Genomic DNA, 17,295 nt, shown 5'->3' with positions numbered 1-17,295 from the left:
TGTTTCAGTCATTTGACTGTGGCCATGCTGGAGCACCGCCTTTAGTCGAGCAAATCGACCCCAGGACTTATTCTTTGTAAGCCTAGTACTTATTCTATCGGTCTCTTTTGCCGAAACGCTAAGTTACGTGGACGTAAACACACCAGCATCGGTTGTCAAGCGGGGACAAACACAGACACACAAACATACACACACACACACACACACATATATATATATATATATATATATATATATATATATATATATACGACAGGCTTCTTTCAGTTTCCGTTTATCAAATCCACTCACAAGGCTTTGGTCGGCCCGAGGCTATAGTAGAAGACACTTGCCCAAGGTGCCACGCAGTGGGACTGAACCCAGAACCATGTGGTTGGTAAGCAAGCTACTTGCCACACAGCCACTCCTACGCCTAAAATTATATTTAAAAAATTCACAAGAAATTTAATACTTAATGAAAACAACTTTCAGTTTTATTTTAAGAAATTTTAATTTGTCTTCGAATTTTAATTTAATAGGAAAAATTGTTTCACAGATTCGAAATGACCACTCCAGGTCATCTTTCTTAGCTCTGACTTTTCCTCTGATAGGAATTCAGAATTTAATCCGTTAGAGTTACTTCCCTTATATACGCTCTTTACTTCCCGTCTTGTAAACATTCTCGTTGTGCGTCGTCGATGTTTCTAATTAAATAATTTTCATCTAATTAATAATCGCACAAAACATTATTAATTATTTACAGCCATGTCGTCGTTTAAAAATGCTCGGAAAAGTGGACAGAAAATGCATAAAGAACGTAGTCAGGTATGTGTTATTTCGAATTAATCGTAAACAAAGTTATATTCTCTGTTCTCTCTAAACACGTGCTTATCCCGGACGTTTATCCTTTTTCTCTTAAATCTCAGCTGTTTTAACACTTTTGGGGTTTATTTTTGTATTATCGACATTTTATTATTTATTTATGAATAAAACTAATCTTCGTAGCATTATAATTAATCAACTCCCATGAGAAGTTTTCTAAGCCTTTGTGATGTCCTTCAGTCGTAAAACATCGACTAAAATTAGTTGCTAAGATCGAAGAAATTTTTTTTTTTTTAAATTAACTGTATCTGTTAATATATAGACTGGTAAAATGTTGATCAAAATTCTTAGTTGTATTTAATTTTAGCCATTTACGTTCTGAGTTGAAACCGTGCCGATGTCAACCTACTTTCCAGATCGATAAAATAAAACTGCTAGCGGTCAATTTAATCAACTGTACCCTGCTTTCTTAACTTGTGTAGTGTTGTAACTATGTTAGAAACCAATAGTTTTCAACTTAACTTCATGTATTTTCATCTGGTAAAGCGCAGAAATAAATTCAGGCCGTACAACGCTCTTGAGATACGATAGAATAAGTACCCGTTATATACTCGGGTGGTTACTCCATTATACCCTTGTCCCTTAATTACTTGAGGACTTAGCCAAAGCTGTGAGTAACGTTTTCTGGACTAATCTGTCCCAGATCGGTTCCTGGTTGATTAGGCAAAAAAAGCAATAAATATCACAACTCTTAGAACACCTGAAATCATTGGATTGAACATCTGTTGGATGTACTGATATGAATATTTATAAAGGTCCTACAGGTTATAGATCTATAACTGAGGGCATACATTAAATAAGGCCACCAGACCTGACAATATCACTCAATATTTCACCCCAGAACTTGCTCCTACACTCACTAAACATTTTAATTTCTTATTCTCTACAGAAATTTACCTAGATAACTTGGAAGCATGTTTTACTGTGTCCTATTCCAAAGAATGGCAACACCTCACATCTGTTGCCCCATCTGGCTTTCATTCTATTAGTCTTACTTCTGACATCTCTAACAATGGAAATAATCATTGTAGACCACTCAGTCCAGTGTTGCCTCTGCTTGCAGCTGTGAGCTCTACCCCTGTATGTTATGTACAATATTTTGTACATGCTCTCTTGAAAATACTTTGAGCTAATTAAACAAGAGTTTTTAAGTAGTAAATCTCTTGATTCTAGACTCAATAAAGTGACATGACAACAACCACTTCAGTTATTCACATCTTCACATCTTAACAAGCATTCATCAGTTTTGCTATACTCATACTTCAGACTAGGGGACAGGGGTTCTCACCCACTTTTTGCCTATGGACCCGTTTGATTCCTATTTTACTAGGGTGGACTTTCACAACCATTCAATGTTTAAAAATTCCTGTTTTTTTATAATTAAATTTAATTAGAAATTGTATTTAAAAATGTTTAAATATTTTGCGTATTGTAGACGTATGACCAATAAATTTTGGTTATACTTTGCTTACACTCAACAAAGTTCATAAATCTTAACATCAAAATCTTAAATGGACCGATTGAGAACCACTGCTATAGTGAGTTGTAGGTGGTGCCTACATACAACCAGGGCAACTGAACTACTGATTAAAAAGTGTCATTCATGTGATCAGAATGCAGCACTAAGGTTATATAAAGTGATGGATTGACAATCATTTCAACACTGGGCAAAATACCTTTTGTTGCTTAGTTGTGTTTCTTTTTGTTGAGATCAGTCGTGCTTTTCTTATTTCTGGAATCTATAAATTAATTACCAGTTGGATCCAGTGTTCCACCTGTGAGCTGATGTATATCACTTACTATGATGGTCCAGCCAGCTGTTATCAAATGACATTCACCTCCAATCATATGTGCTCAGCATCCAAAAGGATCCACAAGCTAAGGCCTTGTTGAGAATTAGCTGTTTGAATTACAAAACAACTTATTGTCCTTTAAGATGGTGTTGCACCATCACATTGGATTCTCCTTTCTTAGACTAATTCAGTGAAAAAGCTAAGTCGATTGGCAACAACTTGGGATCAAATCTTGCCTGGAATTTTATTTTTATTTATTCATAAAAAGACTAGCAAATATTTAATGTCACCCTTCACATCAGTAGCTTAATGATATTACATTTATGTTTTTATTCCCTTTTTTCAGCCAAGTGCTCGAGAAAAACTTGGGTTTTTGGAAAAGAAGAAAGATTACAAACGCCGAGCTACGTAAGTATCAAAACCATTTTATTCAATTAAATGTGAAAGTGAAAGTGAAAGTAATTTCTCTGAGATTCTTCAATTATTCTTTAGCATTAAGATTACTCTGCCAAATGTAATGCCTATCACTTTACATTCATCATCATCATCATCGTTTAACGTCTGCTTTCCATGTTGGTATGGGTTGGATGGTTTGACTAAGGGCTGGCAAGCTAGAAGGCTGCACCAAGCTCCAATCTGATCTGGCAGTGTTTCTACAGCTGGATGCTCTTCCTAACGCCAACCACTCCAAGAGTATAGTGAGTGCTTTTTATGTGCCACTGGCATGAAGGCCAGTCAGGTGGTACTGATGCTTGAATGATGCTTTTTATGTGCCACCATCACAGGAGCCAGTCAGCCAGCACTGGCATCGACCACGCTCGAATAGTGCTTTTTACATGCCACTGGCAAGGGAGCCAGTCAGGTGGCACTGGCAATGATCAAGCAGAGTGGACTGAGTGCTTTTTACATTGCTCAAGCACAGGGGTCAGTTTTGGCAAGGCTTTTATAGCTGGATGCCGTTGCAAATACCAACCACTTTACAGTGTGGACTGGATGCTTTTTAAGTGGCACCTGCACTGACAGGGTCACCAAGTAACCTGCAAGACAAAAATATTTTGGGAGCGTTCAAATCTTGCTGAGGCCTTTCATCCTTCTGGTGGGGCCAATGAAATAAAGTACCAGTTAAGTACTATAACAAGAACCTACTCTACTTCAACCTCTTCCCTCATATCTTAACCCCTATCTAACATACAGATGCAGTATCTTCTCTCTATCTATCTCTCTCTCTCTCTCTCTCTGCGTTTGTTGACTTATGAGCCCCATGGTGACCTCAATAGTGTCAGTGGCAAAAAAAAGCACCCAGTACACATTGTAAAGCAGTTGGCATTAGGAAGGGCATCCATCCATAAAAACTATACCAAAGCAGACACAGGTGAATGATCCAGTCCTACAACTCCTTGGATCTTTATCCAACTGTGCAACTAATTCCTTCCCCTCAAAATTGCTGGCCTTGTGCCTAAATTAGAAACAGTTATTATTATCCTTATTAGGGTTAGGGTTTGGGTGGTAGATTGGCAGAATTGTTTGGACATTATGCAAAATGCTTTGTGGTGTCTCTTCTGTGTCTTTACATTCTCTACTCAAATCCCATCAAAGTCGACTATTTCTTTCTTCCTTCCAGGGTTGATTTAATCAATTAAACTCTCCCCCAGATTTCTATCTTTCTGCCTAATTTTCAAACAGTTACTTTTATTACCTCCGCCTTAGCAAAGGTGGAGGTATGGTTTTCAGTTGTGCTTGTTTGTTTGTCCGTGGACAAGATATCTCAAGAACTGCTGGATGGATTTGGATGAAACTTTCAGGGATGTTTGGCCTCATGACTGGCATGAACTGATTAGATTTTGGGATCGATCCGTTACCGGACAAGGATTCTGTATTATTTTACCTGTTTTTTTCACTTAATTTTTGAGAGTGGCTGGGTTCATTTTTAGTATTCTCGTTTATGAGAGCAGCCGAGTTTATTTCAGATATTCTCATTTTAAAAATCATCTCTGGCTAATCGCTGAGAGGATGTTGGTGTTGCCTTGGCAGAGGTTTGCACTCTCTGAGTGCTCTTGTTGATGTTGATTTGTGATGTACCTCAAATTTATGAATTCTGATAATGGTACCTGAGAACAGCCAAAGCCAACTGACCAGAATTAGTGAAACAAGGTAATTTTGCTTGTGATATTCTTTAGTGCTTTCTGGTTTTGTTCATTGGACTACAGCCATACTGGGGATCCACCTTCAAGTATTTTAACCAATCATATCAACCCTGTACTTATTTCAGACTGTCATTTATTTTCAGAAAAAAAGAGATGGTTAGAGATAATTAAAATAACTTTAAGCAAATTAAATGCTGAATTTAATTTATATTTTTAGTGAGGATCAGAGAAGGAAAGGAGTTATAAAGTCACTGAAGGTGAAAGCGCTGAACCGCAATCCTGATGAGTTCTACTTCAATATGGTTCGCAATAAAAAAGTGGTAAGTAATCCAAAGATTCTCAAAAATATTTCACTGTATTCCTCTCTTCTCTCTCTCTCTCTCAAAACACACTGGCAAATATTTCAGTCCAATGCTGAACCATTCTAATTTGAATATCTTTGAGGCATCTGAGTCAGTGCTGACCCCTACCGGCACTATGTACAAAGTACCCCATGCCAGCACCACATAAAAAGCACCCAGTACACTTTGTAAAGTGGTTGGTGTTAAGAATGGTAGCCAGCTATAAAAACCATACCAAACCAGATGGCTGGAACCTTGTGCAGCCCTTCAGCTTGCCAGCTCCTGTCAAATTGGTCAACCCATGCCAGCATAGAAAATGGACATTAAATTATGATGATGATGATGATTCAGGCCATGGGAAGATTCCATTTTATATAAGAAGACCAAAAATGGAAGATTATATTCAGCAGTAGTTGGAAGATAGGAAAAAAAAAATTTATGTCAGGCTTTTTCTGAAGGTGATAGTGGATTAGTAAAACAACTGACCGGTCTCGGTCTCGTGTTGACTTTAAGGGTCAGTGAATGTAGTGGAGATGGCTGACAATCAGGAGTTAGTCAACTGGAACAGAATTCTTTTTAAGTGTTTACATTGCTGTAGTAATGGGGTGGAGGTGACTGGAGGGAACATATTTCATATCAAAATTTGAAGAGTGATGCAACTGAATGGAAGAGAAAGTTGCAAACATTGAGATAAAGATATTCCTTGAAATATAGAGAGATAGAGAGAGAGAGAGAGAGAGGTGAGAGAGTGAGAAAGATGCAAGGTCAAAGTATAAAATGTCTGGCTGGATGAAAGAGAGGAGAGCAAGGCACCACACTTGTCATGGCACTTATTGAATATGTCACTTGATATACAGAGGTAGATGATGGATGATGTTTGCTAGAAGTAAGACGCCACAAGACTTCACCCACTGTTTTGCGTGAGTTAAACAAAGTTTGCAGACAGATTGTATCACAACATTCAGCCAACCTCTACTTTCTCCCCGACACACATGCCATCTTTAACAGCCAAAAGTGAAAATGCTATAAGTATCGCTTTCAACCATTATGTTCTTTTATATTGTTTTTATTTTTCAAGATCATTTTTATGATCTTCTCCAGTTTAACATTTCTTACTGTAAATATCTCCTCACGCTTGGCAGAAATGTTTCAATTTATGCTGGCCAAAAAAAAAAAAAGAACCAACTTGTACCAATAGCACACACACACACACACACACACATCTGTACATACATGAGGAAACAGCTGTATACAACAGCAACTATGAATGATGATAATAATAATATGAATAATGTCTAACATTGTTAAAATGGCCACGTATTTGTATGGAATGGCTACGATCAGTTTAGTCAACACCATTACCTGATTGGTAGGATTTTATTTCATTGTTCTTTGATTGATGAAAGACAGGATTTGTAGCAACCTTCTTGATGTAGTCCTCATTTGATCCTTATATTTACCCAGAAACTGAATATTTGGATTACAAGTAAGGATTTACCATATTCAAAAGCCTCAGCTGACATTTAAAGAGCACCTCTACATCATTGCCTCTCTGTTAGAAGTAGGAGCTAAATATCCTTCAAATTACACCCTTCTGTTTTAAACAAAGGGGGGAAAAAAGGGACTCAGTTACTAAGATAACTGGCTGAAAGTATTTGATCCTAGATTTGTATAATGATTTCACTTGGGGCTAAACCACAGCACCCCACTCTCAGAATAGTGAAATAATTCTCTGAATTTTAAGGTCAGGGGTTGGACACTGACAGCCAAGTTTAACTAAAGGATCAGTGGTTCACATTTTATAATTGTTCTTGATAATATTTTTTTTGTTTTATTTCATGCTTATTGTTCCATATATATATATATATATATATATATATATATAAATTCGTGTGTTGAAGCATATTCTATTGAGTCTGGGAAGAGTCATTCTCTTTTAGTGCCTTATTAATCTAACACATTCACCGGTCTGATTTCCATTCATTTACTTATTTATTTTTACTAAAATTTTCATTGTGTCTTGCAACCTTTCCAATAAACATTGACACTGTCCGTTATCGTAACTGTGTTCTTTTTTTGTTTGTTTGTGTGTGCGTCAGTCTGCATGCACATACGCATGTGTATGTATGTATGTGTGTATGTATATATATATGTATTCATGTGTGCATGTTTGTATGTACTCTGCATGTATCTGTGTATGCATGCATGCTTGTATGTGTGTGTATGTATGTATGTGTGCATTCGTGTATGCATATGTGTATATGTATATGTGTGTGTTTGTGTACATATATATATGTGTATATGCATGTATGTGTGTCTATGTATATACATGTACATATATGTGTGCATGTTTGTATGTATGTATTCTGCATATCCATGTGCTTGTGTGTTTGTATTTGTGTGTGTGTACCTCTGCCTCCTTGTGTGTGTGCATGTTTGTGTCTGTGTATGAGTTTGTATGACTATATAAACTATGGGTATTGGGGTATGACACCTATGTATATTTCCTATTTAGTACTGGGGATGTTTCATTAATAAGAATGTACTCCTGCACTTGTCTGAGTGTTGGGTCCTTTGGGTCCTTGAATAAGATGCGGCTGTCAAGTCGAGCCAGGTTGCCTCCATGTTGGTCCTTGACATGTTGGTAGAGTATGGAAGACTGTTTTTTGTTGTCATATTGTCTTAAATGTTCATTTAGTCTGCAATGCTTCTAGATGTCTCACCTTTGTATATTATGGTCTTGTCTTTACAAGCACCCTCTATGCACTTTATGCTGTAGACTACATTTCTATTTCTACAGTTAATGCCAGGGTTAATCTTACATACCATGCAGTTATCATTGGTGCATGTTGTGGTATTCTCAAAGGGGTACGTTCTACTTAGTTGTGATCTGATGGAGCTCCCTGGCTTTTCAACAAATTTAATGTTGAGTTTGGCCAACTTCAGAGCTTTCCTAAATCTACAGACTAGTTCTCCACAGGCTGTGGCTTCTACAAACATCGCTCCTTGATATTTGTCGGTCTTGTAGCATGTGTTCACCCTGTTTGCTTTGTCACAAACTCTTTGTATTCTATTCCAGTTTTTACTTCTATATCTAGGGCAGGTACCACTGGTTTCTTTACTTATAATATTATCTAACTTCTTTCTAGCACGCCTGTATACCTGAACCCTATCTTTCTGATCATATCCAAAGAATTGCATGTTTCTTTGTTTCATAAGGTTCGCATAGTGGGGACACATTGCTCATTATCCTAACTAGGTCTATTATCAGTATGTTAATTTTCATATTGTGTGACAGAGCTGAGTTCTTGTGACCAACATGTTTAGAAGGTATGAGTTTCATGTTATAGGAGTGGAGGAGTTGCATTCTGTTGTTCACAGTCTCTAACCAAAGTTCAGTATAAAGGACGGGGAGTCTATTGTTAGGGTGCCTAATGGGATAATCTATAGTCACCTTGATACTTTGGTAGATGGAGTTAGCTACATGCTGGATGCTCTCCATTATGCTCCTCTCGGTTTCTACATTACCGTTACTAGAGTTTGTCCTAACTAGAATGTTAATGTCACCTGCATACCTACAATAAAGTAAAACAGTAGTGGATTACACATGTGCGCAAACAAACAAACAAAAAAAAAAGAGAAAAAGAAGAATGCAGTTCCAATAACAGAGTCAACGACTATTGAAAAGGTTGCAAGACACAATGAAAATTTTAGTAAAAAAAAATAAGTAGATGAGTGGAAATTAGACCAGTGAGTGTGTTAAATTAATAAGGCACTAAAAGAGAATGACACTCCCCAGACACAATAAAAAAATATATATATATGTGTGTGTGTGTGTGTGTGTATGCATGTATATGTATGTGTGTGTGTGTATATCTTATATGTATAAAGCAGTTTTTAGATAAAATAAAAATATTTTTTGGAAGTCTTAGTGATTGGACTTTTAACTGAAGCAGTTGTTTGAAATAAAAACAATAATCTGACAGTGATGTGTCAAGTATTCCTTTTTTTTTTTCTTTTTTTCTTTTTCTACCTTGTTTTAAAAATAAATTTATTTTATTTTCATTTTTACCTTTTGTTCCGAGCGAATTCTATTGTGGCAACTGTTTTATCTACTCCTCACCTCGTCCTCGTCCCTCTTCCCCCACCACCACCACCACCTAATCTCTATTTCTACTGCATAATATTTATTTTCCTGTTCACTGGTAACTGTAGAGGTCAATATTATGCATATATCAGTTCTTAATATGGCAGTTTGTCAGGTGATAATTAAATATTCATCTCAAGAAGAATGAAGCCATGAGCAGTGGCAGGGAATTGGCAACAACCATGCAAAAGAGAAATCAACATTGACGATAACCCAAATGGTTGTGAAAGAACGTTAGCAACAGAACACTTCCAATGTAGGCTTACTAATGCTTTCATTGTGTGTTTGATGGTTTGATGCTTTGCTCTATCTCCGACAATAGTGCGTATTGTGTTATCTTCTAATATCAGGAGACTGCCCCAGAGACAAAGTGTTTCCGAGTTAAACACAGTAAAAAGCCGTTAGTACAACTCTTGATTTGCATAGAATTAATGAGATGAAAATGTTTCATGGGGAGAATTTTGTTCTATCATGGAATGTCCCAACAGAAATTTCTCCACGCTTCGTTTATTTTGTTTCCTCCTCTTTTATTCTCCCATCTTAAATGCTATCTATTTAGCATTAAACTTACTTACTGTAGCTTCCATCTGCTGTCACTTTCTCTCTCTCTCTCCAACCTACCTCTCTCTCTCTCTCTCTCCATTTGCTATGCATCATTCAGTCTTCCTTTAATCATTTTTAAACTTACAGTTGTTTCCTTTTTTTCTTTTTTCCCACTTTCATCCTTTATATGTTTTACTCTTTTTTTTCTTTTTTTCAGTTTTACATCTATTTTTCTATGCTGGCATGCATTTATGCAAACTTACACATTTGCATATTGTTGGAACAAATGTTTTTTTTTTTTGTTTTGTTTTTTTTTGTTACAGCAACATCTTATTCTGTCTACTAGCAACTAAACTTATTCCTTACAGACCCGGCACATTAAGCCACAATATAATCATCAGTGTTGTCCAATGGCACCATGCAACATAAGTCTAACTGTCTCCTGAGTCTTTAAGAATTAGTTCTTAGCTTTGGCTTAGTTGGGGGTCATTAATTTATAGGAAGTAGACTGTGAGGGACAAAACCTAACCATGAGGAGCATTGAGGTTGATAGTGAAGGATGGGTTCAGAGAGGATTCTGTGAACCCTTGTCTTGATGGCACAATATGACAGAAAGCTCACATGACCAAGATAGGAAAGATGGATTGAAACCACAGACAGGCAGTTTGCCAAGTGATTTGCATGTCAGAGCTTGTCAAAACACAATTTACCACAAATTATTTGACATGTTATTTCATCTGTGAAGGTCACTATTTTCAAAATAAACAATTTTCTATTTATTTGGTTGTAAAAAGCTCCCTTGTCAACACCACATGGGAACAGCCATGCTTGTGCCACATAAAGAGCACCCATGCTGACACCACATGGAATGCACTCATACTGGTGCCATGTAGAAAAGCACCCATGCCAGCCCTGCATAGAAGAGCACCATGTAGAAAGCACCCAGTACACTCTGTGTGAAGTGGTTGGTGTTAATAAGGATGTCCAACCATAGAAACCATGCCAAAACAGATGACCAGGGCTTGGTTCAGCCCTCCAGCCTGGCCAGCTCCTGTCAAACCATCCAACCCATACCAGCATCGAAAATAGACATTAAATGATGAGGATGATAAAAGCTCCTTGGGCAAAAAAGATCACTACTCTTTTCCTGTCAGTCAGAAAAAAGGGTAGCCAGTTCGTCAGCATGTAACGAAAGGAGATTTTTTATTTATTCCTTTTTGTCTTCCTGTGTAGGATGGTATTCACCAGCCACGAGAGAGTGCTGAGAAAGTCCATACAGAGGATCAGGTGAAACTAATGCTTTCGCGGGATTTGAAGTACATTCGCATGAAACGAATGACAGAATCAAATGTAAGTACTTTTTATATTCCAACTATATACTCTGCTTAATATTGTTCATTGTATATAATATTTATTACAATTGCTTTGGTACTGAATTCTATTGAGCTTTTCCTCTCCACGTCGTTTTTCTGTTGTAGATAAAACTCACAACTCTGTGGAATATAGATTGTTATTTAGTTGTGTCATGGGACAACATTTGACCCCTATTAATAGTGATAGAATGGGGTTAGTGCTACATTATTAATGCTTGTATTACTGATTAAAGCCACATGACAACCCCAAAACTCACTAATACCAGCTATCAAAACCCATTACTAGTGTTACTGCTATTTACAGGTGTTTATAATTCCAAATTGTTGTACCTACTTACAGCTAGGTGGACTGATTGTTAAAAGTGCAGATGTCATGGACATAATGTAGCAACCAGATGCCTGTGGTAAATACGAGCACTAGAACCATAACCAGAAGTACAACACCATAAGCAGCCAGCAAGTTCTCGAATGTGTTTCGTTCAACATCCTTAAACAACCCTTATTCAGGAACCTTTTGAGTGGGATGGGCTACATGAACTGAGAAACGTTATAACTGGGTCCCACCTGCAAGGGCCACGTGTTGTTTATTTTGATATGAGATCGCAATGTTGCGTACGTATGGTTGTGATGCATGTGCCTGAAGTACCCTTATCGGATGAGTAATCCCAATGGGTAGCCTGAAAGGATGAAAGGCAAAGTTGACGTCAGTGGAATTTGAACTCAGAACGTGACAATGGACAAAATGCCGCCAAGCATTTTGCCCTCGATGCTAACGATTCTGCCAGCTTGCCATCCTAATAATAATAATAATAATAATAATAATAATAATAATAATGAGTTGTTTCTTCATTTCAAATCAAATCTGCAAATCAATTTAATTCAATGAAATCAACATCAATTCAGATCAACAAATTTGTTTGAGAAGTGTATAATCAATTAAAATCATATTTATATATTTTTACTGTCCTTTCTAACCATTTTTTTTTCTTTATGGTACGCATTGTCTTGATCATAACAACAGTATTTTTAAAGGTATCTAAAGGTTATCTGGTGTACAAATATATTGATCTATTAGCTTTTTCTACAGCTTTGTCTTTGACTAGTTCCAGTATGTTGTGTTCTTTGGCCAGTTAACTTCAAATGGAACTGAATCCCACACAGTGGTGCTTTGCAGACCATTAACTCAAATTCTTGCAGATACAAACTGCCAGCAGCTCTTAATGGATGGCTCTCTCAACATCATTTTCACCTTTTTTTTGTTTTTCACCCTGTCATGGTGAGACATATTAAGGAGGGACAAACACAGACCTACAAACACTCACACACACATGTATATATATGACGGGCTTCTTTCAGTTTCCATCTACCAAATCCACTCACATGACTTTGGTCGGCCCAAGGCTGTAGTAGAAGACACTTGCCCAAGGTGCCATGCAGTGGTGAGCAAATTCTTCTTAAGTTCTGTGCCTTTGAAGGTGTGTGGAATAAAGTTCCGATTTTTGGGGAAAAAAGTGGGGGGGGGGGGGGAGCCCAGTTAAGTGTTTGTGACAGGAAGAGTATCCAGCTATTAAACAGTGATTAAGTAATATGCATTCTTCCAAAACATACTAACAGGGGAAAACTTATGTTAAACCAACAAATAATATACAGGCTTCCATAGAGTTTCCATTTGCCAAATTTCATTCGCAAAGCGTTTATCAGTGTGAGGCTATTGTAGAAGACGCTTAAAGTGGTATGCATTAGAATGAACCCCAAAACCATGGCATGGCAATGCAAAATTCTTAACCACAAAGCTGTGCTTATTCCTCTCTCATTTCAATAGTAATTATAAATCTAATTGTAAAGTATATTGATAGAAAGAAATATATATATCTTTTTTAGGTTTTGAAAAGATTTTTTTTTTCTTGCAAATGTTCCTCCCTACTTTTATTATTATTATTATCATCATCATCATCATCATTATTATTATTATTATAATTATTTCCTGTTTGGTTTAAGTTGAAACATATTTAGTTTAATTGCTAAAAAATAATTACTATTGTTATAATACATATATGCAGGGTCTTCATGTGGCTGATATGCATAAATACATGTGTGTGTGTACATATACAGACACACATATATATGTGCATATATATATACATATATGTATATATATATATATATATATATATATATATATATATATATATACGTATATGTGTGTGGGTGTATGTATGTATGTATGTATGTATGTATGTAGACTTACACACATATTTACATATACAACACATTGTATGTATTGTTTGCATGTTGACATTATTGCATAAAATTTTGCTATTTTAATGCTACAAAATTAAAAATTTAACATTTTCAGATATAATTCTAAAAATGTTCCATTTTATTACCTGATTCTTCAGCTTCCATCCCTGCCCACCCATTAGTATTTACTTTTGTTGTTATTGTTGTTTGTTTATTGTTCTTTTTCCTTCTTCATCTCGTTATTACAACAAATACATTGAATTGTTCCGGTGAATTCTTCATCAGACTAGTATTGATCTTTTCGACATTTTTAGCTTGTTAACGCTAGTAAATAGATGCCAGCCTTCAATGAAAATGAAACAATTTTTAATGTCAGCCATATTGAAAACTAAACAGATTTTTTTCCCGCCTCCATGTTCTCTTCTGAAATCAATTTTTCTGTGGGGTTTTTTTATCTTTTTCTTTCTTCATTTTTCACCCTGCCTTCTTTTTTCTTTTCTCCTTTTTTTTTTTTTTTGCTTTTTCTATTGTCAGTTTTGTTCTTTTTCTGTTTTTCCGTTTTCCGTTCACTTTCGTATAGGTCAGAATCGAGTTTCATTCTTTTCGCAGAGCAATCAGAAAAGGCTCAGATCAATATATGACGTCTGTGTCTCTGAAAAAGCAGTGTTGTTGATCACAGAGCTTGTGTGAGAGTTTAGCCCATTCCATTCCTTCTGCCAAGCTTTTCTATCATCTCCTCCCACCTCTACTCCATACAACTTCCCACTTGGCACAAATGCTAGAAAATTAATGTGTTGGTGGCCCCCTAATAAAAGCTCTTGCCAATGAGATACCATGCTGTAATGGTGTGTGTGTATGTGTGTATACATATATATATATATGCACTTGCAGATATGTGTGTGTGTGTGTTTGTTGATGTTTCTTTTTTGTTCTTTTTTTAGTGTTTTTTTTCTATAAGCTTTTTTTTTTTGCTTCCCCCCACACTTTCTTTTGGTTTCTTTCTCTGATGTTTCATATCAAAACTATCAAATATTTTGAAATGACAGCTATTGTAGCATAATGACAGCAACAGCATAACGAGTGGGCATATCAGCCTCCTTCCTTCTTTCCTACCCATCAATATCACCCCTCCCCCTTTTTTTTTTTTGCTTTTTTTATTTCTCCTCTACTTTTAGACATATATAATTTTTTTTTTTTTACTTTTTTTTTCAACTCACTATTTTCTTCAATCTGATCTATTATTTGTGTGTACTGTTGGACTAAGTGTATTTCTCTAGAAACACATATATATTGTGTGAAGACACTATATATATATATATATATATATATATATATATATATATGTATATATGTATGTATATATATATATATGTATATATGTATGTATATATATATATATGTATATATGTATGTATATATACATATTCATATATATGTATGTATATATATATATTCATATATATGTATGTATATATATATTCATATATATATATGTATGTGTATATATATATATTCATATATATATATATATATATATATATATATATATATATATATATACATATATATATGTATATACATATATGTATGTATATATATATGTGTGTATGTTGTATATAAGAAGTGACAACTCACCAGTGGGTGTTTTGTCTTTTTTTATGAGCATTAACCAATGGAATCAGGAGCTTCTAAAAACAGCGGAATAGATGTTAATTTGAAAGCACAGAATTAATATCAATAGAAAAAGCTTGTCTGGTTTAAACAGAGACTAATGAAGTAGGATAGAAAAATACATGGGCAATTTTCTTCTTTTTATGCTGTTTTCTTTTGTCCTTCAGCTCCCTAACTCGGTTTTTTTTTTTTTTCCTTCTCTCTGTCTTCCTCTTGCTCCTCCCTACACATATTCATACCTATAATTCATCAATAATGGTATCTTACTCAACATGGGTTAGTAATTGGCAGAAAAATGTTAAGAGGAGAGGAAAGAAAAACCTATATAACAACAAACAACGGTAAAATAAGACGGAAAATAAACAAAAAAGGAAGAGAAAAAAAAGACACGGCTAATGACAATAATAGGGAAAAATTCAAAGTCTTTGAATGACACAGAATGTATTGATGTGGAATGTTCAAGAAGAAATGATATGGGTTTGCTCTGTTTGTTTGTTTTTGCTTTTAATGACAGTTGAGTTTACAAGCCGTAATTCCATTTGTTCTTATCCCTTCTCAGTAAGCAGTTCCATTGAGCATGGTAAAGATTCTAATGTATCAGAATGGCTTTTGAGTTTCATGTGATAGTCTCTTACAGTCTGTTTCCTCTAAAAGTTCTTTGAGAATTAGTCTTAGACTTGAAAATATTCTGTTCCGTTTCTCTCTAAGATACCTTTCTATGGCAGTTATACGTATGTTTATTTATACATGCATGTCTGTGTATTTGTAAGAATGGTTTCATGTCTTATATCAAATAAGTTGTACTTTACATGTGTTGGTCCTAAGCAATGACTTCGGTAACGGTGTCTTTTGCCTGAGTCTATTATGAAAGCTTGTCTTGGCTTCTTGCATGTGGCACATTCTTTGTGTGTGTATAGTTTACTGTTCCATTCAGGTAAGATCAACAATAAATGTATTCCATCCAGTGAGAGATAAATATTATTTAATGTACACAATATAAAGATATGAGCTACTAATAGTTTCATGCAGTGGAGACATGAGTCTAGGTAGGTTTTTATAACATGCCTTGTGTTTCCCAGCCTGAGGGTTGTTTGGGGATACATGGTGCATTATAAAAACCTGCCTAGACTCGTGTCTCCGATGCATGAAACTATTTGTAGTGCATATGTTTATACTGTGTACATTAAATGATATATATATAGGTGCAGGCGTGGCTGTGTGGTTAAAACACTTGCTTTGCGCCCCCGTGGTCTTGGGTTCAGTCCCACTGTGTGGCCTTCAGCAAGTATCTTTTACTACAGCCATGGGCTCATCTAAGTCTTGTGAGTAGATTTGGCAAATGGGAACTCAAACAAGCCCATCGTGTATCTGTGTGCTGGATTCCTTTCCTCATGCCAACCATTTTATAGTGTGTACTAGGTGACTTTTATGTAACTTCAGCACTCGTGGGGTCACCATGCAGTAAAACTAAAAACCCCAAGGGGGTCGGGGAATTATTACACCAAGATATTATACAGTTCTATATCTGAGAGATGAGGAATTATTTACATTATTTACAATTGACGGATATTTGTTCCCATCTTGTTTTTTGTTAACGCAACGTTTCAGCTGATATGCTCTCCAGCCTTCATCAGGTGCCCTGGGGAAATTTCGAACCAGGCATATGGTGTAGTGGTTAAGTGTGCCAGCTACTAACGCCAAGGTTCCGAGTTCGATTCCAGGCAGTGACCTGAATAATAATAATAATAATAATAACATTGGAAGAATACCTTAGGAATGAGAACCTGGGTTCGAAATTTCCCCAAGACACCTGATGAAGGCTGGAGGGTATATCAGCCGAAACGTTGTGCTAACAACAGACAAGATGAGGACAAATATCTGTCAAATGTAAACAATGTAAACCAAGATATCACTGGTGAATATATGAGAGACGGTACCAGAGGAAAACATGTTTGTTGTTTCAGAGGAGCTACATGACTACTCAAATTTTAGAAGAGAAGATGCAAGGGCTCAGATGGAGATGGAAAGAAATAAAATGGTGGTGATTGGGTCTCTGGTTGGATGGATCTTTGTGGCTTCCATCACTGTTTACAATTATTTGTAAAAAAAAAATGTTAATGTATTATATAGATGTAAGTCTTGACGCTGAATCCAAATTTGTTATTCATTTATTCTAGAAAA

The 17,295-nt window shown here is 35.9% G+C and overlaps 1 protein-coding gene across 1 annotated transcript in view; it reads left to right on the top strand.

The window, feature by feature from the left end:
* Window positions 1-608: 608 nt before the first annotated feature.
* LOC106880120 (putative U3 small nucleolar RNA-associated protein 11) overlaps window positions 609-17,295 on the top strand; it is a 75,273-nt gene continuing 58,586 nt past the window's right edge. The window contains exons 1-4 of the mRNA XM_014929943.3: window positions 609-804; window positions 3,001-3,062; window positions 5,016-5,118; window positions 11,063-11,179. Of these exons, the coding sequence (XP_014785429.1) occupies window positions 745-804; window positions 3,001-3,062; window positions 5,016-5,118; window positions 11,063-11,179 (342 nt within the window). The 5' untranslated portion in view covers window positions 609-744. The remainder of the gene's footprint in view (window positions 805-3,000; window positions 3,063-5,015; window positions 5,119-11,062; window positions 11,180-17,295) is intronic.

This window comes from Octopus bimaculoides, chromosome 8 (assembly GCF_046866305.1).
Source record: "Octopus bimaculoides isolate indiv1 chromosome 8, ASM4686630v1, whole genome shotgun sequence".
Classification (NCBI taxonomy): domain Eukaryota; kingdom Metazoa; phylum Mollusca; class Cephalopoda; order Octopoda; family Octopodidae; genus Octopus; species Octopus bimaculoides.
The sequence above is the reverse complement of the archived record's forward strand: the minus strand, read 5'-3'. Positions and strand labels throughout refer to the sequence as shown.